The sequence below is a fragment of the Mchenga conophoros genome, linkage group LG7, assembly GCF_057382185.1.
Source record: "Mchenga conophoros isolate Kocher_MC1m ecotype Shallow Benthic linkage group LG7, M_conophoros_male_GT1.1, whole genome shotgun sequence".
Lineage (NCBI taxonomy): Eukaryota > Metazoa > Chordata > Actinopteri > Cichliformes > Cichlidae > Mchenga > Mchenga conophoros.
The window spans coordinates 54647241-54670923 of record NC_140532.1 but is presented as its reverse complement, the minus strand read 5'-3'; the positions used below and the strand labels follow the sequence as shown (position 1 = coordinate 54670923).

The 23683-nt window shown below is 39.6% G+C and overlaps 1 protein-coding gene across 2 annotated transcripts; it reads right to left on the bottom strand.

Annotated features, from left to right (window-relative positions):
- Positions 1 to 4: 4 nt before the first annotated feature.
- dmgdh (dimethylglycine dehydrogenase) lies at positions 5 to 20236 on the bottom strand. 2 transcript variants are annotated; one of them, XM_085280228.1, is made up of 16 exons: positions 19998 to 20234; positions 19524 to 19692; positions 17630 to 17728; positions 17386 to 17550; positions 14890 to 15094; positions 8342 to 8590; positions 8056 to 8254; positions 7590 to 7759; positions 7331 to 7484; positions 5027 to 5192; positions 4766 to 4896; positions 3648 to 3865; positions 2388 to 2545; positions 1003 to 1062; positions 785 to 919; positions 5 to 687 (listed from the first exon to the last, which is right to left on the bottom strand). In XM_085280228.1, exons 1-16 carry the CDS (start codon positions 20114 to 20116, stop codon positions 475 to 477), a joined length of 2610 nt encoding a protein of 869 aa, XP_085136354.1. In that variant the 5' UTR covers positions 20117 to 20234; the 3' UTR covers positions 5 to 474. The 2 variants fall into 2 exon arrangements, with proteins under 2 accessions (XP_085136354.1, XP_085136355.1); XM_085280229.1 differs by lacking the exon at positions 1003 to 1062 and having other exon boundaries at positions 19998 to 20236.
- Positions 20237 to 23683: the final 3447 nt, after the last annotated feature.

Sequence of the window (23683 nt, the reverse complement as noted above, 5' to 3'; positions counted from 1 at the left end):
GGAGTGGGAACACAGTGAGTGCTTTAATTATCAATGTACATCCATTTAATTATACTTACAGAAAACACATTTGGTTAAATCTTTGTACAGCTTTGCAAACACTGATCTTTTTTTAAGCACAAAAGTCAAGACTTATTTGGGCACCATTCAATCTGAAAATGAGTTTTTCTTCATAAGAGAGACAACAGTTGATGCGTAAACATTTGACAACCATTCATGAAATTACAAAAATGAAATTACTCTGTCAACAATGCAAGACACTGTGGTGCAGGAACACCCCAGTTTATAAGACTGTGCTGAGCTTTCGCACGCCTGTTTCAGACTTGTTCCTTGTAAGAAAACAGAATAAAGTTGACCTGAACTGGCCACAGACGTGAACACAAGCAACTCAGGATGTGAACCACCCTGACTCTTGTTCACAGTAAGATTGTTCTTCATTCACTGGTGGGAAACTGATGAGAGGACGGCCTGTGTTTATGCTTTGCTCTGAGCTTTCTTCTGCAGCCGGGTCCGCGTGGGCTCAGTGTGGATTAAGGGCTCTTGGATGATGTTGGCGGGGTACTTCTTCCCAAGCAGTTCCACCTCCACCTTCTGGCCCAAAGTGCTTAAGTCCAGAGGTAGATAAGCGAATGCCAGGCTCTGCTGGCTGCTGTAGCTGTAGGCACCAGAGGTTGTGTTGCCAACCACCTGAAGAGAAGGTCAAGGGACATCAGCGTCATGTGAATGATCACAAAATCTCTAAACTAAATTGGAAATTGAGTTTTGATCTTCTGTTGTCGCTAACCTTGCCATTGTACCAGACAGTCTCGTTGCCTTCGGGGTCGATATCATCTGTGTTCACAGCAATGTAGGACAGCTTCCTGTTCAGGCCCTTGGCTTTGATCTCCTGGAGAGCTGCTTTGCCGATGAAGTCAGCAGGCTGCAGGACCACAGACACAAACAGTTAAAGAGGAAATGCATGACTGAAACTGGAATATGAATGCATGCAGGAAACAACGTTACCTTGTTTAGTTTAATAAAATAATCTAGTCCTGCCTCCAGAGGGTTAGTGTCACAGTTCATCTGTAAAGATCAATGATTTAAAAAAATAAATAAATCATAAGCTGTACTTTATAAAGTAATATTTTCACCAATATAATTGTGTCATTTGTTGTAAATTAAAAACAGTGAAATGCAACTTCACTTTATTAAGGCGGGTCTAATAAAAGGTGTTTGGAGTGTATACCATATACAGACTAGGTGAAAAAGATAAGAGAAGAAACATCTTCTCTCTCAAAAATTCAACTCTGTAAGATTCAGATTCTTTTCCAAAGTCACACAAAGACGTCTTTCTTTCATCTCCATTGTTTTGCAGATGTTCCTCTAATCCAGGGGTTTCAATCTTATGACCCAAGGCCCCAGTGAACAGTGAAATCCAGCCCTCATGATGGCTTTGCAAAGTGTGAAAACCCTAACCCTTCCAATGCAATGCTATTCACGATTGGTCCACTGGGTGTCACACTCTCCTAATGACAGTATCAAGGCCAAAGGCTGATATTCTAATATAAACACTACAAGTTAGACTGTGAAGCATACGCTGCTGTTTATTTGAGGCCTCTTTTGAAAATATCTTTATCATAAAAGGAAGAAATTGACACAGTTTGGGGTTTGGCGAGAAAAAAATGGACCATAGATCATAGTTTTTCACTGGGCTAAAAGGGAAGCTGTGCGTTTGGTGTTTTCATCGCTGATGGAATATAATATTAAAGGACCACTATGAGACAGATCATGGAGAAAAACCACAAGATTTGTGTTTTTTGAATCAGCCTGGCTGGTGATGCAGCACCCTCCTGACTTCAAAAAAGGACAGCTGTCGTCCAAAACATTATGAAAAGTCCAAAAAATGCATCCCTCCATTTGCAGCCTGTATTTTTCTCTTGAATTTTGTCACAACAAGTAGTTTGTTTGTGTCGCCGTGTTGTCCTTAAAAGTGGATGAATTCATGAGTGAGGTTTTGTGAACTGTAATTTTCATCCCAGCCAAAGATTTGAATTCCCGACAGTTTGACAGCCTTCATACTGAAGAAAGCATCATGCGTGGCCTGCCTTACCACACCGAAGCCTCTTTGATTCACAGGAGAATTACAGGAGGCCGAATGGCTGCAAGGACTTGCTTTTTTGCGAGGCATATTTTATACCAGTTGAATACTTTCAAGAAACTTATTCAAAATTGTTATAAAAAGTTACAATATGACACTCAAAGTTTCCTGCTGAAGCTGATTTTGTGGAAGACGCAGCTATCAAGAGGTGACGTTTTCATTTCCTCTGTCTCCCTGTTACTGCGTAATATGCTGCTTCACATTTAAACAAGGAGTTTTTTTTTTCTTCTTCATGTATATATGTATGTACCTCAGCTCCCCACCCTCTAAAGCCCTTCTCCAGTCGGAGCGAGGCCATGGCATAGGTGCCGAAATTGTCAATGCCCTCGTCTTTTCCTGCTTCCATCATGGCCAGGTACACAGCTGCCAAGTCCTTCTGGTCAGTGTACAGCTCCCAGCCAAGCTCACCTAGACACAAAACACTTACACTTAAGAGCATGTCGATACTCAGCACTGAAAACTATGCGACTGAAAGGAAAAGACAAAAGAATGGGAGCAGTCATAAACTCTAAACTATGAGACTATGCACACTGTAAAAGATTCATAAAAATAAAAGAAAATATCCATAAACCGTGAACTGAGACCATGGAGTGTACATGTTTTATAAAAATAAAAGGAAAATTAATGAAATGAAAATTAAAGTAGTTGAAATAGTTGAAGAAAGATTTTAGTTTGAATGAGTAAATTCAAAATTTTATTTAACAGCTCACATTTTTCTTAAATAAAACATCTCAGTAACTCATAATTCTACTTTTAACCCAATAACCATCATTTTGACTTATCATAATTTTACTACTACTACTACGAATAATAATAATAATGATAATAATTATAAAAATAACAAGTCCCCGTATTGAGTTTGCATCTAAAATCTCTTAATGAATATTTCAGAATTTTGCATTAGCAAGTCATAATATTTAATTGATGTCTAAACTTTGTTCGTAATAAGTCATAGTTTGCATTTTATTTTATAAATTAGGCTAAAGTTTGAGTTATTAAGTCAGAATTTTTGTTTTGGTATAAGTTTGTCTGAGTAATTCATAATATTGATTTTATATTTAATACTTGACATTGTTCTTTTTCCCCTAGATAATAATGACTTATTATTTGACTTAGTATGTCATTACTTTATTAGAATCTTGCATTTTTGTCAAAGTAAGTGAAAAATGTTCACTCGGTATCTCATAATTCTAAGTATCTCGAAATCCACGTGGAGTTTTCGTTTCTTGGGATAAATGAGCCTCCGTATTTTTTTATATTCACTAAACTGATGTTTTTGAATTTCTTTTCTTTTGTGTTTAGACACAAAAGATGAGATGTCAGGGGTTCACCTAGAGTGCCTGTAGAAAATTTCACTCTTTTCACTATTTGAAATATTCGGTCTGGACCAGTATGGAGGAAGCACTGGCCAACACTGCTGTTAGGCATGGCTAAAAATATATATTATTGTGCAAAGCTAGCTAGGGAGAGTTGCATTGCAAGACGCAATAAATGAACTGCCTTGCACTACCGGTGTAGGAGATCCTGATGGCACGGACAGGCTTGCCGGCAAGCTGGATGGACTTGCAGTGGAGAAACTTAAATCCAGCTTCACTCATATCCTCATTTGTCAGTTTCTGGAGAACTTTGCGAGAGTTTGGTCCGGCAATGCCCAGCACACCTATGTCTTCTGTCACATTTGTAATGTCAACGTCATATCCACCTTGTGCAACTTCAGTTTCTATCCACCTGTGGCAAGTGCAAATCCACAAGGCAAAGAGCCGTTAATACATTTATAGACTAGACAAATTTTATGGGCTTTGCAAATATGTGAATTACCACTAGATGTCGCTACATGGCATAAAAAAAACTTCCTTTTTTGAAACTGTGGTAGAGAGTTGATTACAGTGAAGGAATGAAAATAAATGGTTTACGATTCTGCCTCGTGATTGGAGGAGCTCGAGGGGCGTTGTGTTAACAGCTGCAGATAGGTTTTAAGTTTCTGCAGTACAAAACTGACAGCAAGCCAGCACAGCTTGAACTGGGCGCAGGACAGAGAGCAAAACAGTGTTTGCTTAACTGCTAACAGTATGAGCACTGTGCAGGTACTGAAATATTGAAATGTAGTCTAAATCAATATGTGCGTGGAGTTTTAGACATGCGGCACTGATTCAGTTCTGCTACTCTTAGTATGATGCAGTACTTCATTTAAAGAGTTTCAGAGTTATTTTTTTTGATGAGCTAATTAGTTTACTCATTTTCAATATTAAATCACATCTTGGCAACTCACTTCAGTAACTGAGATTCATGGGTATTGGTGTATTTTGACCCAAAGCAAACTGAAAGGAAAACACAAACTTGGAGAAAATCTGAAGTATCAGCCTTAAGACAGAGCTCTGTGTTTTTCTGTGCTATGCAACAAAACTCCTTATTTCTCTGAGTAAGACTGTAATAAGGAACCCAGTCTGGAAAATCTATTGAGCCCAGGTTCACTGAAACTGCATGAAGAGATAATGTTTTAAAATATTCTTTTTAATTAAATTTCTATTTTTTATTTAAAGAAACTATTCAGGACAATTATTGCTGCTAAATTATCTACGGCTGAATTTGACAGAGAGTTTAAAGTTTAAAGGGTTTGATCCATTTCACCTGAGGTCGTGCAGCTCCGAACCGGAACCTGTGACGAGCAGAAACCTTCCTGGTGCCAGCTGGGTGATGGTAACCTCAGCGTATACTTTCCCAGAGGGTGTCAGCATGTGGCTGATGTTGGTCATGCCCACCTGAAAACAGGTTATGGAGTTTGAGAAAACTGTGTGGTCAGGACCGTTTGTGCAGCAGTACAGTGCACTGGATATGTGACCAACACAATCATCACTTTATGAGCTGAACAGTTTACATTAGGTCTTCTACCTTGGGCATGGTGTTGGCAAAGAGGCGATCCAAAAGCTTGTGCGAGTCCTTCCCCTTTACTATGAACTTGCCAAAAGGTGTCAGGTCTATTACTCCAACCTTCTCCATCACCAGCTTGCACTCTCTTCCAACTGGTCCAAACCAGTTGGTGCGTTGGAAGCTGGGTCTGAGCACAACACAAAATCAGTTAACTATGTATTTTACTTACTAGTGATTTGCTTATTTTATTACTTTTCGTTTCACTGTAAAAGGGCAGTGCACTGAGTGAATATTGTTCCAATGGGAATGAAATATAAACAAGACTAGAGAAAAAAAAAAAAACACTGATAAAAGTTTTAAAGTTTTGCAGACATACAAACATCTGTGCAGGCACTGCATTCTGTAACATCAAAAAAAGCAACACTATCCATTGCTATTGCATGAAAAATGTTCAAAGCTTATGTTGGAGCAAATTCAACAATCTTTTTAAGCAGTTCTAGTTAGAATTGATACAAGCCAACACATTGCTGGCCCCAAGACTGGATAAATGCATCAAGAAGGGCATCCAATGGTAAATCATTGGCAGACCAAACCATAGTAGATGGATTGAGGCCCAGTTTAACAACAATCACATGCAGTGCTGTTGGCCAACAGGGTGCTGGTGAAAACTGCGCTACTGTTGACTGAAGATAAAAGAGAAGGAAACAGGGAAGGCATGTTTGGAGGCAGCGAAAGAGAAGGAGTGTGGCAGAGAGAATAAGTACTTTAAATGGAGGGACTATGACTGGTAAAGAGAGAGCTGACTGATATGATGGAGAAAGTGAAGACTGAGGACTATGGGGAAGGGAAGCAAGGCCAGAAGCATTGGAGGTAATTTTGAAGGAAGATTATGTGAATAGGGTTGTAAAGGTGAAGAGAGTGCAAGACAGGATCATGCGTTTGAAACTAGAAATCAAAGGGGTAATTGTTGAATGTGTTTATGCCCCAAAGGTTGGATAGTTGGAAGAGAAAGAGGAATTCTGGAGTAAGTTGGATTTAGTGGTAGAGTGTTCCCACGGAGGAGAGACTGACAAGAGATTCACTGGACATGTAGGTGCCAGGAACAGAGAGCATGAGGTCCTGGGTAGGTATGGCGTCAGGAAAGAAATGTGGAAGGGTAGTGGTTGAATATGGATGGTGGTGGATTTTGCAAAAAGGATGGAAATAGCTGCGGTGAATATGTTTCAAGAAGAGGAGGGTGAAATATAAGAGCGGAGGACAGGGGCACACAGGTGGACACAGGTGGAGTTGAAGGTGCTCAGATTTTCATTGGGAGGGACCATGATCGACAGCATTAGAAATGAATATATCAGCAGGAAAGCTCAGCAAGTAGGGAAAGGTGAGATGTTCTTGACATGTGACATCTTTGACCTCCCTACTACACTCCACTGGATAAGTGTTAAAGAAAATGGATGGATGGAAGCATGGATGAAATCAGAGAAGTTGTCCAAAGCAGAACCCCACCCCCCACAGCTGATGATAACCTCATGCTGACACTAGAGAACAAAGCCTGAGCAAAACAAACTCATACCACCACCAATATTCTGTCTTTTAACGGAGTATTCCAATATACAGGCTGATATTTTTTCCATAACATTTCTCATGTGTAGTTATCCAGTACTCATTTACACTCAATTCAGATAAAGAGATAATGTTTTAAAAGACTCCCATGTTATAGCTGATCTGACTGCTCGGATCAACTGGCTGATCGGTCAGGCTCTACATGAGATATCATGAGATTACCCAGAGTGCCTAAAAAAAAATAAAAAATGTGTGTCCAACTATTTGAGATATTCGGTCTGGCTAAAAATATACATTTTATTGTGCAAAACTGGCTAGCGGAAAGTTGCATTGCAAGACACAATAAAGGTTTTGCAAGATTATAACCGCAGCTTTTAGCTTCCATACAAACTAAAATAACTATGTCCCAGAAAGAGCCAAATATGCAACTGCCAAGAAGGCCAACTGGATATGTTTGAGGTTTGGACAACCCAAAGGCTCATCGACATGTGGGTTTGTAAAAGAGACTTGTGCATCTGCTGCATGTGTTCTTGAACAGTAGCAGCTGTTTAGTTTCAGTGGGGAATTTAAATGGTCCTCTTGTGCTAATATCGTCAGAAAGCCTGTTAGATGATCTCGGGCGAACTTGTACCTGTACTACCTGAAAGAGCTTGAAGGGTGGTGGATGTGGTGTTGTAATGCACAGTGGATTCAAGTGGAAAAAAATTAGCATTCAGATTTTCCATATCAAAAAGACACTGTTAGAAATTTACAGAGAAACCTTACTTGTATCCAATGTCATCTCCAGGTTTGTAGAACCAGTGAGGTTGCTCCCAGCCAGCATGAAAGCCCATAGATCCTTTGTCTTTCAGCAGCTCATAAACACCGCTAGTTCGGCAGGTTGGTCGGCCAGCAAAACGCTCCTCCTTGGGGTAACCAACTGCAGTGACCAACAGCATGAGGAGGACACAGCAGGATTTTAGTAACAATATAATAGAAGGCTCTGTTCCACAAATGCTGTGCAGCTGTCCCATGTTCTTCTTACCCACATTGTTGAAGCCATAGGATTCTCGAGCTTTGGCACATATGAAGGGTACATCAGTCCACTTGCCATAGCGATTGGGGTCACATTCGATCAGGTCGTATGGAGGTTCTCCGTTCGTGATCCATTCACTCAGGAACTTGCCTATGCCACCAGCATGAATAATACCATACCTAAACAAATATTAAATCAGAGCTTTAGGTACTATCGATTGGCTTTGATGGATTTTAAGAAAAAAAATAAAGCTTTTCAAAGAAAATCAAAGTCTTCTAGAGGTTTAAGTCACACTGCATCTAAAAATATGCACATCACATTTGTAAGTTACATATAGTTGGGATGCAACTCCAACTGCATGTTGTAATGCTAGCCAAATCAATGACTCATACTACATCAGCTATTTTTTCTGTCTTTCACCTCTTAGCAGTATTTTAGATAGATACGGTTCAGCAACACCTGACTAAACACACACCCAAAGCCAATCGCTGTCCAGTAGTTGCGAACTCCACAGTGTGGTCCAACCATAGGCAGGAGGTCAGGAGTGTATGTGATTGGTCCAGAAACAATGTTAATGATGTCAGCTTTCTTTAGTACAGGGACCATCTCCATGGCCTTTTCCACATGCTCCATTATCCTGTCCAAGTCAGACTCAAACAGCTCCTTTCCAAAACCTGCAGGCAGATAGAAACAGTCATGCACAGGAAGATGAAAACTTTGTAGAAATATTTAGATTGGAAAATCTGATGTGGCAGACAGACCTGGTGGTACTCCATCTCTCACCCAGGAGTCCTGTAAAACCATCTTTTCCATCTTCTCATAGGGGCCAAACAGCAGGCCATCTCTTTCCTGACGCAGGTAATAAGACCCCTCCAGGTCCCTGATGACCGCCAGCTCCTCCTTCAGAGCCTTCACCTCCGGTATCGTTGCTGTCACAATGTACTGGTGATGCACTGGAATAGTAGGGTGTTCAAACCCAATCATCTTGCCAACCTCCCGGGCCCAGAAACCTGAAAACAAATTAGATGCAGTCAGTTCAGCTGAAGAGGTGAAGTCAGCCAACAGATAGAGTTGGCTCGCTCTCAATCTCTAAATGCATCTTTGACAAATATTTGTTCAGAATTGTCGTCTCATGAAAACATAAATGTCAGTCAGTTAAAGGTGAAGACTCAAGATTTCTAGCTTATCTTTGCATAAAGGGGAATCATGATGCTAGCAAACAACAGCCATTTCCAAAATGTAGCTTCTCATAAAAATTTACAGAAGCAGAGTGGTAACAATCATTTTACTCACAGCATGAAACTGGGCTTCCTATTTAAAGAAACATTTTTTAAAGGATGTTTTTCTTTTATTGTTCGATTCTTTATAAAACTACCAAACAGATTACAGAATGTTTAAAAGGTCTGTTGTCTCTGTGTTTTTAAATTGAAACAGCAATTTATTATCATTATCATGGCATGATCAGATTGTGGAAGAAATGTGATTTAAGTGACTTTGAATGGGGCATGGTTGTTACTGCCAGATGGGCTGGTCTGAGTATCTTATCTGGGATTTTCCAACACAACCATCTTTAGGGTTTACAGACAATAATCCAGAAAAAGAATATCTAGTGAGCAACAGTTCTTTGGGTGAAAATGTTCATGCGAAAGATGAAAGAAAAATGGCCAGAGTGCTTCAAGCTGATAAGAAGGTAACAGCAAGTCAAATAACGATTTGTTACAACCAAGATATGCAGAAGAGCATTCCTGAATGCTCATTGTGTCTAAACTTGAAGCACATGAGCTACAGCACCAGGGGGAGTCTGGCTGCCACTCCTGTCAGCCAAGACCAGGAAACTACAATCAAAACTGGACAATAGAAGTGCTGCAACATTTGGAGGGTAAGATCCAAATTTTGCATAAACAACATGAAAACAAGGATGTATCCTGCTTTATATCAAACAATGGTTGATGCTAGCGGTGGTGTAATGGTTCCTGGAATATTTCCTTGGCACACATTTGGCACTTTGACACCAAATAAGCATTGTTTTAATGGCAGTCTACCTGAGTATTGCCGCTGATCACGTCTATCCCGTCATGATCACATTTGTACCCATCTTCTGATGGCTGCTTTCAGCAGGATAACACACCAGGTCACAAGGTTGAAAGTCCATCTCTAACTGGTTTCTTGAACATGACAATGATTTCATTGTACTCCACAGTCACCACATCTCAATCTAGTAGAACATTGGGATGTGGTAGAATGGGAAATTCATATAAAGGATGTGCAGCTGACAAATCTACACCAACTACTTTCAACTCCCGCCACAGATTTTCTATGGGGTTGAGGTCTGGAGACTGGCTAGGCCACTCCAGGACTTTCAAATGCTTCTTACGGAGCCACTCCTTTGTTGCCCGGGCGGTGTGTTTTGGATCATTGTCATGTTGGAAGACCCAGCCTCGTTTCATCTTCAAAGTTCTCACTGATGGAAGGAGGTTTTGGCTCAAAATCTCACGATACATGGCCCCATTCATTCTGTCCTTAACACGGATCAGTCGTCCTGTCCCCTTGGCAGAAAAACAGCCCCATAGCATGATGTTTCCACCCCCATGCTTCACAGTAGGTATGGTGTTCTTGGGATGCAACTCAGTATTCTTCTTCCTCCGAACACGACGAGTTGAGTTTATACCAAAAAGTTCTACTTTGGTTTCATCTGACCACATGACATTCTCCCAATCCTCTGCTGTATCATCCATGTGCTCTCTGGCAAACTTCAGACGGGCCTGGACATGCACTGGCTTCAGCAGCGGAACACGTCTGGCAGTGCGGGATTTGATTCCCTGCCGTTGTAGTGTGTTACTGATGGTGACCTTTGTTACTTTGGTCCCAGCTCTCTGCAGGTCATTCACCAGGTCCCCCCGTGTGGTTCTGGGATCTTTGCTCACCGTTCTCATAATCATTTTGACCCCACGGGATGAGATCTTGCGTGGAGCCCCAGATCGAGGGAGATTATCAGTGGTCTTGTATGTCTTCCATTTTCTGATGATTGCTCCCACAGTTGATTTTTTCACACCAAGCTGCTTGCCTATTGTAGATTCACTCTTCCCAGTCTGGTGCAGGTCTACAATACTTTTCCTGGTGTCCTTCGAAAGCTCTTTGGTCTTGGCCATGGCGGAGTTTGGAGTCTGACTGTTTGAGGCTGTGGACAGGTGTCTTTTATACAGATGATGAGTTCAAACAGGTGCCATTCATACAGGTAACGAGTGGGGGACAGAAAAGCTTCTTACAGGAGACGTTACAGGTCTGTGAGAGCCAGAGATTTTCCTTGTTTGAGGTGACCAAATACTTATTTTCCACCCTAGTTTACGAATAAATTCTTTACAAATCCTACCATGTGAATTCATTGATTTTTTTTTCACATTCTGTCTCTCACAGTTGAAGTGTACCTCTGGTGCAAATTACTGACCTCTGTCATCATTTTAAGTGGGGGAACTTGCACAATCGGTGGCTGACTAAATACTTTTTTGCCCCACTGTATGTGATGCTATAATGTGAGTACTGACCTCTGAGGTCAGTTTTTGAAAATATGCCACCAGCAGGTGCTCCAATCCAATACTGGCAAGGTGTGCTAGTACTGGTGCAAGCTGGATTTCTAATAACACTGACTGCTGGAGTATTTCATCACTTGCAAGGAGGGTTAAGGGATTAGATTTCATAAAAATGTCACATCACAGGGGCAAACACACAGGTGTATACATAGATATATGCAAGACAGACACACATAAGACCCGAAAATGAAGGCAAGAATAAATAGGACAGCACAGATTAAATAGATTCAATATAAACCACGAGGAACTAGTTTAAGAGCCCTATCGCTAATCTAATGTATAAGCATTACAGCATTAGAAGCAAATAAGAAAAAAGAAAATACAAGTCACAACTATAAAAATCACATGTTATGAGATGACACCAGACATGAATCAGAAGTTACCCTCAGGGTTCAAAGCTCTACATTATTCACCAGAGCAGTTTTTTCACATAGAGGGCACTTCAGTGTGTAGAAGGAATACTAAGCTTAATTTACAACATCACAACATTTTGGTTAAGTTGCTTACTTGAATGTGTTCACTTAGAGTTTCCCCAACTCTTTCTCTTAAAAAAATAAATTTGCATACACCTGAAGTACAGCATAACCCGTTTTATAAATTAATAGCCACAAAACAAATATGATGGGACACATGAAAGCAACACAGATGTGTACTAATGCCTTTGCTGGGGCCCAGAGTGTGAAGCCAGAGAAAAACCTGTTGATCCCTGCTATCTTTAGCCAAGTGTTGCAACATACTCTTGTCAGCAACTCTTCACAAGAATTTGTATTCAATCTATGTACTCGTATGCAAGTCTGTAGCATAATAACATTGCAGATTCTATTTACAGTTGGTTACAGGTTGGAGCTTCATATACACAACACTTTAAGAGTTACTGAGTTACCTAGTAAACATTGGTTAATGGAGTAAAGTTTGTTTCTCTGTGAATTATAATAGTCAGACCAATTTACTGTAAAATCAGAGGCTAAACAGCTGTTTGCCACATGCTCAGAATATGTCTAGTTCAGTGGGTGCTGCTAGTCAACTGTGGTATGAGTAAAACAACTTTGAAGAGACTCAGTTTATTATCAGCTACTGGAGGGAGAGCGATTCAAGTTAGCAAGAAGTAATACTTAAACGATTCAAAACAAAAAATGGTTAACCCAGTTTATATGTTACAATGTGAGGCACTGAATGGTCAGAAGAGATATCCAGAAGTGATGGACTGTAGTTTATATACTTAGCTAAATGTAAAGGATAACATAATGCAAAACTGCCAAATCACACTTACTGCTTCCACAGGAATTCAGAGGGCAGGTAGCAGCCAGGTGCTGCTAAAAATGCACTTCATTTATGGATCATTAGAAAGTGTGAACACCTGTATATAGTTTTGGCATTTTGCTGGTCTGGAAGATTCAGGGCTGTGTCAACACAAAGCCACAATTGCTGCAAAGTCAGATTGTACATTTTGGGGTGGCTGTGGCTCGGGAAGTAGAGCAGGTCCCTTACTAATTAGAAGTTTGGTGGTTTGATGCCGCTCTGTTCCAGTCCGCATGCAAAATATACTTGGTTAAGATACTAAGGTGCTCTCCGACGTATCCATCGCAGTATGAGTGTGTATGAATTTTAGATAGAAAGTACTTACATAAGAAAAGCACAGAAAAAGTGCTTGTGTGAATGATTGATTAAGGCGAGCTAAACAGAAGTGCTCTGAGTGCTCAGAGTAGATATAAGAACCAGCCCATTTACAATGTTCGCATAGACTGCAAAAGAACCCCCCCAGCAAAAGCTACATTTCAGACTGTACAGGGCTTGGTTAGCATGCTAAATTTTAAAATTAATGACAGTACAGTACAAAAAAAAAAAAAAAATTGAAATTTATGTCATACAACAAGACAGTGATCCCAAGCACATAAGAAAATCTGCAACTGAATGACCGAAAAAGAAAATAATCAAGTTGCTGCAATGGCCCAATCAAAGTCAAGACTCCTGACTGAAAGGCTGTGGGCGGGGCCTTAAGTGAGTGGTGCAAAAACAAACGCTCATAGACCTCAATGAACTAAAGCAAGGTTTTAACTTTGCTAGTCTGGCCATACATTTACACTATTTCATCATGTGATCTGCTATAATAAAGATGGATAAGGAAATGAAAGGGTGAGCTACAAGTTACTGATCTAATGCTAATGAATAGTTTTTAAGACTAACGATTAAGTAAGAGCTAAAAATGATAACTAGTGAAGTATTAGAAACAGTTTTTATTAATAACAGATCGAAAGTTATGCAATGGTGAAGAAGATGAATACATGCAAAAAAAAATCACTGAAACAACAAATGAAATTCCAAGTAAATAGAACCAAACCAGCCTGTACACACATATTTTACATGATGAACAGACTCTAGTACTACAGACAGAAACATTGAGAAAACACTGAAGATAATCAAACGATCGCCTCGTATATTAGGTTCACATGGCAACCATGAGCTTTGGCTTCAACTGAGCCCTCTTTGGTAAGGAGGATGCTTTGATAGGAAGAGGACTTACAGGCTGTACTGCAGATCACACTTTCAACTGTGAGATGTTTTCAACAAAGAGATGTTTGCTGTAGAAGCATAGAGTTTGAGAATGTAAAGGAGTTTTTTGCCCCGCTATGTGAGACTGCCCATGAAGCAGAAGAAACTCAAGAACCACAAAAAATTATATTAATCGAATAAATTTAAACTTATTTTGTAAAACTTTGCCTTTTGTTAAAGCTAAACCACAAACCCAAGGTCCCTGCATGCAAGAAGGAGCAGCTGCACAGCAGTAGTGAAAGGCTTAGAACTGCATGTCAGGAGGAGGAGGATTACATGTACTGCTGCTTCAAGATTGGATGAAATCTGACCTGTTGCCCTAAGTCGATTGGCTGTTACAGTGATGGCGAAATGCCAGCAAGGCCTCAACATAACTGGATTCAACCAGAGTAAAGAAAATATGAAAGGAAGAAAATGTGAATGAAGTAGTAAATATGCTCTGCTGCTAAACATTTGCTATTTTCAGCTTCTTTACACCTTTGTGTGTGCTCCAAAACACATGAACAGACATAGTTTTGTTTCTAGTTTGTTATTTTTAAACTGTGCACATCTTTCAAATTCTTGTATTTATATTTTGGCGGTGGTTGTTTGACTACAGTCGCTATTTCATTTGCCATTTGTTTCTAAGTTTGTGCATTACATTAAAAAAAGGGTGACTAATGAAATGCATGACTCCACAGGGGAGCACAGACAGGAGAAAGAGAGTGAAGCACATTCTTGAACTTCTGCCAGAAAAACAGGCAACAGCAGCAAAGAGCAGCGGCCAACAAAATCCCCCAAGAACTGGTATGACCCGGTTCAGACCAAAAACTCTGTTTTCTAAACTTTTCAGCCAGTGGTCTGGGTGGGCAAAGGTCTCCTACCAGAGTATCTATAGATAGATAAGGTGTTTTACTGTGGTCTGAAATCCGATATCTATCCTTTTCCCACAAAAAAAGAAACAAATAAAACAAAAACTATTCTTCTTTTACCAACATACACACGAAGAAACTTGAGACAAAGAAGAAAAATCTGGACTTGAACATATTCACATGTGAGTTGCAGACTGCACTTATTCCCTTGTACTTTTCCTTACATTTTCTGCATGGATATAGTGTTTACCATCTAAAATATCAGGATCACCGCTCCTATTATCCTTTGAATAAATGCGTATAGAGATTATGAATATTCACCTGCTGTGTTGACAATGCGGTTTGCCCGAATTGTTCCATGAGAGGTCTGCACGTCCCACTTGCCATCAGACGTTGGCTCGAGGCTCGTCACGGGGGCATTATTATAAATCTGGGCACCATACATACGAGCTCCAGCAGCCAGAGCCATAGTCAGAGAGTAAGGGTCGATGTGGCCGTCTCCTGGGGTGTAAAGACCTGCCAACACCTAAGATTAAACAGAAACCTTCACACAACAAATTCAAAATGGTGATTCAATAATAATAATAATAAACTTAATAATTAGCTGATCAAGCAGCTCCATGAAGATATATTGCTAACAGTGAAATATATCAACTCTATCGACTCAACTATCGACTCTAAGCACTTAAGCAGACGCAGGTCAACAACATATCAACAGATGTCTCATTCTTTGGGTCATTTAACTTAAGAGGTTTGTAGGTTTTACCTTTCTAAGCTGATGTCATACCAAAAACCTAATATTAGATCAACTAATTATTCCCTTATCATAACTGTGTTTGGTAAATTTCAGGAGCGCTGGATCAGGTCAACTTTAAAGCCCAACTTTACAACACTCGTCGAGATGTTTAGCTTTGGATCTAATGCTAAACTGTGAACTTTGGACAGAGCCAAGAGCACAAAACCAGGAACATACAATGACATGTTTCAGCAATAAAATAATAATAAAAACATTTCTAAATTTATTTTAAACTTTAATAGCTCATCCATTTTTCAGCAAGATTTCTACTCGTGTTTAAAGCTCAGATAAAGTAATAATTTTTACATATTTCTTGATTTGGATCACTCCCAACCGGTCATGACAGATGGCTGGCCTTCCCCAAGCCAGAGGTTGCTTCCTGTTAAAAGGGAGTTTTTCCTTCCCACTGTCACCAGGTGTTTGCTCACATGGGGTTCATCTTACTGTAGGGGTTTTCTCTCTATTGTAGAGTCTACAAACCTAATTTAATCATTAAATATAGATATAGATATACAGATATAGATCAGGGATACATTTATACTGACATGATTATCTGAAATGTCTGAACTAGATGGAACTAGTTTGTTTACAAAACCATGCTACAAATAAAAGATGCAGAGAGTCATTTAGAAATGTCACATAGTTTGTGCCATTTGAGAGTCTAGCACTCCAGTGTTACAATACTCTCAGCACTTTTTAAAGTATGTACCAGAGCAGCATTACAACTAAGCAGACGCATGCATGGTCTTAAGTGGGGGAATGTTTATGGCAAGTATCTAACCAGTTCTTGAAATACATTGCTTGAAATCTGTTAAACAATGAGCTCATCACTTTATCTTGTATTTTCAATATAACAGCTGATAGAGGGTTATGAGAACCTTTTACTGTCTAAAAGCTGGTATTGGAATTGCCTGCAAAAATCCAGTATTGGTCGGAGTCTAAGTTAAACATCTCCTTGCTGTAGTTTCATAATGGAAAAGGAAGCACTCCAAGAACGCAAATGTCCGCCAAGGCAGTTCACTGTCTGGGCAGTGTTTCCTTTTAAGGGAATAGCATTATATTTTATTTATATTTATTTTGTTTTCTTTAATCTTTTTTAACGTGCTTTCAGAGGTTTGTAGCGCACTAAAAACCATGACCAATGTTTACTTTAATTACACAAACAGGAGAAGGTAATGGATAATAGGTATTGATTTGTAATCAACAGGGAATGAATATTATTACTTATACAATATAGAGCTTATTGTATAATATCATTATTATTTATAATTTTATGAAAGTTTGACCATATTTGATGTTGAAGAAGAAGTCAGAAGTCCAAAGTAATGTGATATTTAGAATGCCCATATATCATTCTCTATATGCTGTCAATACAAACAACTGCAGTAAGGAAAAAGGGTTTTAAATAGCTCTGCACAGCATCTCTCTGACTTTCAGATTAATCTACTGACTTTTATAAAAGGTCAGAGGTCAAATGTGACGTGATACTTAAAATCTTTATACAGTACTTTCTATATGTTGACAATACACAGCACACTTGTAAGACTCATCTAAGTTAAACGGTTATTTCTTGACCAACAGGTTATTACGCTGACCTTAATGACCTTGGTGGATGTAAGAAAAATTTTAAGGCACTTACTCTCCACCCCTATAAAGTTTTATCAAAATTAATCTAAAACTTTTCGAGCTGTTGCGCTTATAGACAGTAAGCATGGCAAGCACGTGTGCAAAAAACATATCCTCCATAGCAGAGGTAATAATTAGTGAACAGTTAGAGTGATATTTATCTTCTCTAACTCTTGTCAAGAAGTCAAGTATTTGGCTTTAAAAGTTTTGGGTAATTGAATACCAAAAAACCACATCTGTCAAGGTTCAGATAAACACTGTGCTTCTTCACAGTTTCTAATGTCTGTTTCAAGACAATAAAAAGATTGAGCAGGAACAAGTTTGAGAACAATCGAATTTATGACTTCTTGCTATCAGAAGTCATTAATGTGACTAATCCACAAAGGCATACAGACCTTATCCATATTAAGCAGAGGGAAGAGTTCTTGGATTTTTTCTGGTCCGATGAGGTACTGTTCTGTCACATGCCAGTGTGTGCGGGTCATCTGGTACTTCATTTCATCCACTCGAATCGGCGTTGAAGCAATACGAATGCTGCCAGGCTGGTGCAAGCCCACTGCCTGCAGAGAAAGTCAATATAAAAGATATACAAATATACAAATACAGTTATGCTTGTAAAAGCTAAGGAAAGTACCTCACCTGTCCAGTTTCAGCCTCCAGGGTCTCATATAATTTTATGCTGTCATGATGGATTTTCTTGAGGTTGATCCCTGGATGGTAGTATGTTGTCAAGCCAGCCTAAAATACAAACACACCATTAAGATAATTGGAAAATACACCCAGCAAGATACTGCTTTCACATATTCCAACTTAAAGCTGCAAGAACTGCTTTTTGGCCACTTGGGGGCAGCAAAAAAAAAAAAAAAAATCAATGAGCCAAAACACTAAAATATTCCTTAAAGCTGTGGGAGCTCTAAGGAGCATTATAGCAATATACATAATCTGAACCGCTAATATCGCTCTTCATTAAACATTAAAAAAAGAAATCACAACTTCTGCCAGCAATGTTGTGGGGATGGAGCTGGACTCTCTTGGGGTGGTGATGGAAAAGCGAATGTTATCCAGGATAAAGTCAGTGTTGGATAATTTCTCCCACCCACTCCATGACGTGCTGGCTAGCCACAGGCGCACGTTCAGTGAGAGACTGAACCACTGAACGACACAGGAAATCATTCCTGCCTGTGGCCATCTCCCTGTACAACTCATCCACCTAATACACAGTATAGTGCTATAGCTACACCCTTTTTATATATTGTGCTATTTCTTACTTCTTGTATTGTCCATTTTTGTTATTGTTTGTACTGGAGCACTGTAACCAACATAATTTCCCCTAGGGATCAATAAAGTATTCAGATTCTGATTCGAATTACATATATTGGTTGGCAATTATAAGTCTGCAGCTACCCTAATTCCTCACCCAGTGTCCACTGGGTCCCTGCCCATCCAATGAGGCAAGTAAGTGAAGAGCAAGTTTCCCCTCTGACATGTGAAATGTCTATTAATAGTATAGGAGTGTTGCGTTTTTGTAAATGAATAACATGGAGTGTAAGGAGCAAGAGGATCAGGACCACAAGTACCTTGAAAACTTAACAGTTGCTCTCACTGGAAAGGGAGTAACAACTGGATGACAACCACTTGCCAGTACTCGATCTAAACACTTTCACTGTCAAGGAAGAGCCAGACTTCAGTTTTCTAGCAGTATTAACCTCCTAGGACCCTGCGTCCACATATGTGGACATCACATTTTGGGTTATTTAGACCAAAATACTAAATTTTGCTCTACATGGGCCTGATATCCTCTTACGAGGACACTATACTGCTACTGTTCTATCAAAATTTTAAACAAATATCCTCATATGTGGCTCTGATTTTTCTTAAAAACAAAAATAAGGTAAAAAAAATCTGGTAATTCTTTGTTTTTACATTCATCGGGCCTCAATCAGCCCAAATATCAAAGAGAAATTAAAAATGCATGCTGTGAAAGAGTTCAGGTCTTAGGAGGTTAAAGGCTCAGTACCTTCAAATTATTCTGGAGACATGTTATGCTTATCATTACACCACATCACTGACCCAAGACCCAAAATTGAGTCATTTTATTATATTTTTCTTAAGTATTAAGCTAAGAAAGCTCATTCAGAGAATATAAAAATAAAGGCAATTTGAAAAAAAAAATAATAATTGTTTCTCATTTTCCAAGCACAAATGCCAAATATACCCTCTTTCCAGTCTCTTAATTTTGAGCATTTGCTTATTCTTCTCTGTTATGCAAAACTCCAACTGTCAGATTACAATTCAACTGAAGGAAAGAAGCCAAATGTAAAGATTTCTTTCAATAACTGATGTAAAATTCAAGTTTAATGGGAGCAGTGGTTTATTGACTTTGGGCTGTGGTCCTTTCAACGTTAATGAAGGTAATAATGGTCGCCAACCAACATGAAAGTGAAATGTGTGACCCTGGCCTTTCTCTGGCTTCACATTCAGGACCCTGCGGACCCCTGTAGGGTCTTTGGTCTCAGCACTTTTGTAAACTTACAGCATGCCAGGTAGATCCAGCTGTCAGCTCAGTCTTCTCAAGCAGAACCACATCCTTCATCCCAGCTTTGGCCAGGTGATAGGCCAAGCTGACGCCCACACACCCTCCACCAATGATGACAGTCTCTGCAGTGTCCTTCCACCGCTTTCCCAAAACTGAAGATGCATCACTGCCAGGACAGGAAGAAATTTAACTGCAGGTAAAATAGCTACAGCGCCATGCAACATGCACAAGTTACAAAAGTAGCTTGATAATGATGTACTGAGGTCAGCAAGTTGAGACTTTAAGGTCAGATAAGACTAAAGTGTGTTAAGTCCAACAGTTTTGTGTGAAGCTTGCATATCACGTTAAGTTTTGCTGCACAAATCGATCACTTTCATGGCATTTTTAAAGCCTCATTTGTGATCGTTACCCTGACCAAAACTGGCTGCATGAGACGAATCCTTAAAAATGAATCAAACTAAACTGTCTCACCTCTCCTCTTGTTTTCTTGAGGTGCAGCTGATGGTTCTCAGAGGCTGCCCAGCGACGCCTCGACACGAGGCTAAATCTCTGCGCAACTGAACTCTGATGAGGTTTAGTATCCAAGCCATGACTGAGAAACAGTACTGATGTTTAAAAAAACTACCAATGCACCACGAAGCATGACCAGCCCCCCTCTCTCGGAGTCCCTGTACTGTCGAGTGCAGTTACAAATATCCCACTTTTGCACTGACAGCCGCTTTGGCACGCCCACAGTTCGCGAACCAAGTCAGGACGAAGGTTTAACGCAGTTAACGCTTTGTGTGCTGAGACTTCAAATGTAGGTCAGTTAGGCTGGTTTAAAAAAAAGAAAGAAAGAAAGAAAGAAAGAAAGAAAGAAAGAAAGAAAGAAAGAAGAAAAACTTTGTTGAGGGTTAAACTAATGTGCTGTCAGAGAAAACCCTCATTAACATTCTATAAGAGTCTGTATTTGTTTTTGCAGTAACTGGTTTCTGAACACACACTGAGTTTTTTTTGTAGGTGTTAAAACCGTTGCAGGACTGTTTTTATATCTATACAGGGATGTCGTTTTAGCACAAAAACTAATGGCACTTAAAAAAAAATTGTGAGCATTTGATCAGTTTTTTTCAGCAACATCTAAAAAAAATGTAGCAGTGCCATGTGTTTATTTTATGAACAGGAAGACAACAGGAATCACTTTAGGTTTGCAGAGGTTACATAAGCTCTGCAGAAAAGGTGATTAATGTGACAGAGTCCTGTGGTCTGCCATAATGACAGCAGCGCTTTAAGCCACAAAAACATAACATGCAGAAATTATGCTTATAATGCTGCTGATTCTAGGGAGATATAAAACATACCAAAATGTGCATAACTTGTTGATTCATAGTGCAGTACAGTAACACTGTTTTTCACAGAAAGCCTTGCACCAGTTGTTTGTATCACCAGGTTTTTTGTGTCAATAGAATCGACTCACAAATGTCTGTCAGATCCAGTTTGAACAATCCATTCAGAAGCATTTATCTCTGAGTAGCCCTTGAGCCTGTAACCCAAGCGGGACAGCTGCAGCAGGTTTGAACTGGGTGCTGATAACTGCTTTATATGAACACAGAAATGAAGAAAGGATATTCACTACAGTACTGATTCATGTTGTGCATGTAATAGCTAAGCTCACAAAAAAGAAAAGCCAGAGTCTACGCAAACGCATGCAGTGGAAAAATATATAACTTTACACAAACACTTGCAAAATAACAACAACAAAGGAACAGCACCGCTGTTGCTGGACTAATTATTAACTCAAACATGGACTAGAAACAGGACTTGATCAGTTAAAAATTTACTGCGTTGTGTCTGATAAAGACAGGTTTTGGGCATCACCACACATGGTGCTGAAGATAAAACTGTAGCAGTGTATAGGCTGCCAGCTTCTGTTTGGACTATAATGTGCTGCACATTCTTTTTGCAAAACCCACCACCATCTACATTTCTTATCTTCTCCTTAACACTACCTCCTCATCACTTCTGTTCCCTTCACCTACATATCCATTTAAGTCTGCTTTGCCAATCTCTTCCTTAATTAAAGGCTTGAGAAACCCAGAGAATTGTCTCCAGGAGAATACCGTCTCAGTCTCCAACTCCATGTCTGGTGGGTTTATTTTATGGTCGGATTCTTTTGTAAAGGCAATAATGGAAAGCCCAAGGCAGTGGTAGCGCCTGACATTTTCTTTTTCTTCCTGTGATTTGAGGTTTTGTCAACTTTTCAGTGAGGGTGCTCTTAAATTTAGCAACTAATTGCCAAACAACACACACTGCACAGCAATTACACGTCATTCTGCTGAATGACTGAAGAGATTCATATAGATTTTAGTGTTGTCAATGTGACAAAGCCTTTGAGTTGCTGCCTCCCATTGTTTTTTTTGTTTTGTTTTTTTGGATCTGGAATGATGGCTCCACTCTACTACATGCAAACATACACAGATAAAACTCCTCAGGCAACATCAGACCCATAGCAACCAGGGCTAGAAATCACCATGAAATAGCAGACCTGTACCGAAACTTTGGTAACTGATCCATATCCTCAATTTACTGTTTTTCTTTATATTGATGGAACAGTAATTTCTTGCTTTTACAGACATTTGCTCTATTGTTCTTGAACCTCTCTGGTCCCTTAATCAACTGCTCCACCTCTCCTCCTGCAGCTGAGCAGTAGCCCCACCCAGCTTACACCCCCCACATATGGTATTATCTCTTTGGTCAGTTACGGCCTAATATCAGTTAACTCTGTCTTTACAGAACAATATTTTCCAATTTCAAAAATTCCCAGATATATGTGGATCTATTTTTCCATCATTTGTCCACAAGTTTATTTTACTGGAATTAAACTTTATTGTTTTATCGTTTCTCATTAGGGCTGGGTCATGTGACCCTGAACTATCCCTTAATCATGCTGCCACATGCTCAAGACTGCTACTTTACTTCCACTGCGATGCCCTGAGCATTTCTTCTGTATGTCTCTTCTTGTTAAAATTGAGTTTTTCTCTCCCACCATCTCCAAGCACTTGCTCATGGGGAATCTGGCTGTTGGCATTTTTCTCACAAATAATGTAGGGTCTGTGCTTTGCAGTATAAACACCTTGAGGTGATGGTTGCTGTGAATATGTGAGTATTGCTTATTTTACATAGGTAAATGATTTAAATACTTCTTTCATTACTTTGCTAAACAGGTAGACTTTTCATATAATACTGCATATTCAAGTACAGAAAACTGTTTAGGACCCTAAAAACATGGCATGCTGGGTGAACAGGGTCTCAGTTACCATGGCAGTTGTGTGGCGAATGAAGACTTGAGCCAAAGACCTGAACCTGAGGATCTGACCCCAGTTTACATCACTGTTGTCTATATTCAGCCCTGTCACACCCAAACAACCTACACCTTACTGGTTTGTAAGGTGTAATCACCAGGGGTGCCTCCAGAATTTTTACATAGGGGTGGCCGTATGGGGGCCACTAAAAATATTAGGGTGGCAAACCAAAAACAGAATTTCCAGTCTTATTATGATGTTGTCAAATATAGGCTACTTGAAAAATATGGCAAAAAAAAAAAAGGGAGAAAGAAAAGAATTATATGCCTAGTTAATTTTCTGCTATCAAAGATGATATCACTGAAAACATGTACATATTACAAATCTAATAAGATTTTGAAATCCATAACAATCTGTTTTAAGCAGGAATAAATAACAAATTAATGTCATTCAACTCGTTGTGGGGTGTCTTCCTCTCTCTTGTGCTCATGTTTATTAGAATCATTACCAAAATAGGACAGCCTTGCCAGGGGAGGCCACTGGAGGGGCCAGCAAATTTTGGGGGATGGGCAGTGCCACCCCTGGCCCCCCTTGGTGACTCCCTTGTGACCACATAATTGTTTTCCCAGTTGCCATTGACATAACATCATCAGTGAGCATACACACACAATTCATTCAGCTCTTTCTTAGGCATAACTGACCTACAAACACAAAAATTAGGCAGTGCTGTCTGACCCTGTGTGTTCACTTACCTGACCTGTCCTTACACAAACACTGCGAAAAATCATTTTAGAAAACGGTTTTTGTTTTTTTGTTTTTTATAGGTAATGGTTTCAAACTTCCTATAAAGGTTAGATGCTGTACTTTTATTCCGCAAAA

Bases quoted from the DNA above. Each gene is read 5' to 3' on its own strand.
- dmgdh (XM_085280228.1), bottom strand. From the start codon at position 20,116: ATGGCTTGGATACTAAACCTCATCAGAGTTCAGTTGCGCAGAGATTTA. The intron at 4,897-5,026 runs GTAGAAGACCTA...ACCTGTTTTCAG, and splicing joins TTGCCAACACCATGCCCAAG to GTGGGCATGACCAACATCAG. The intron at 1,063-2,387 runs GTACATACATAT...TGATCTTTACAG, and splicing joins TTAGAGGGTGGGGAGCTGAG to ATGAACTGTGACACTAACCC.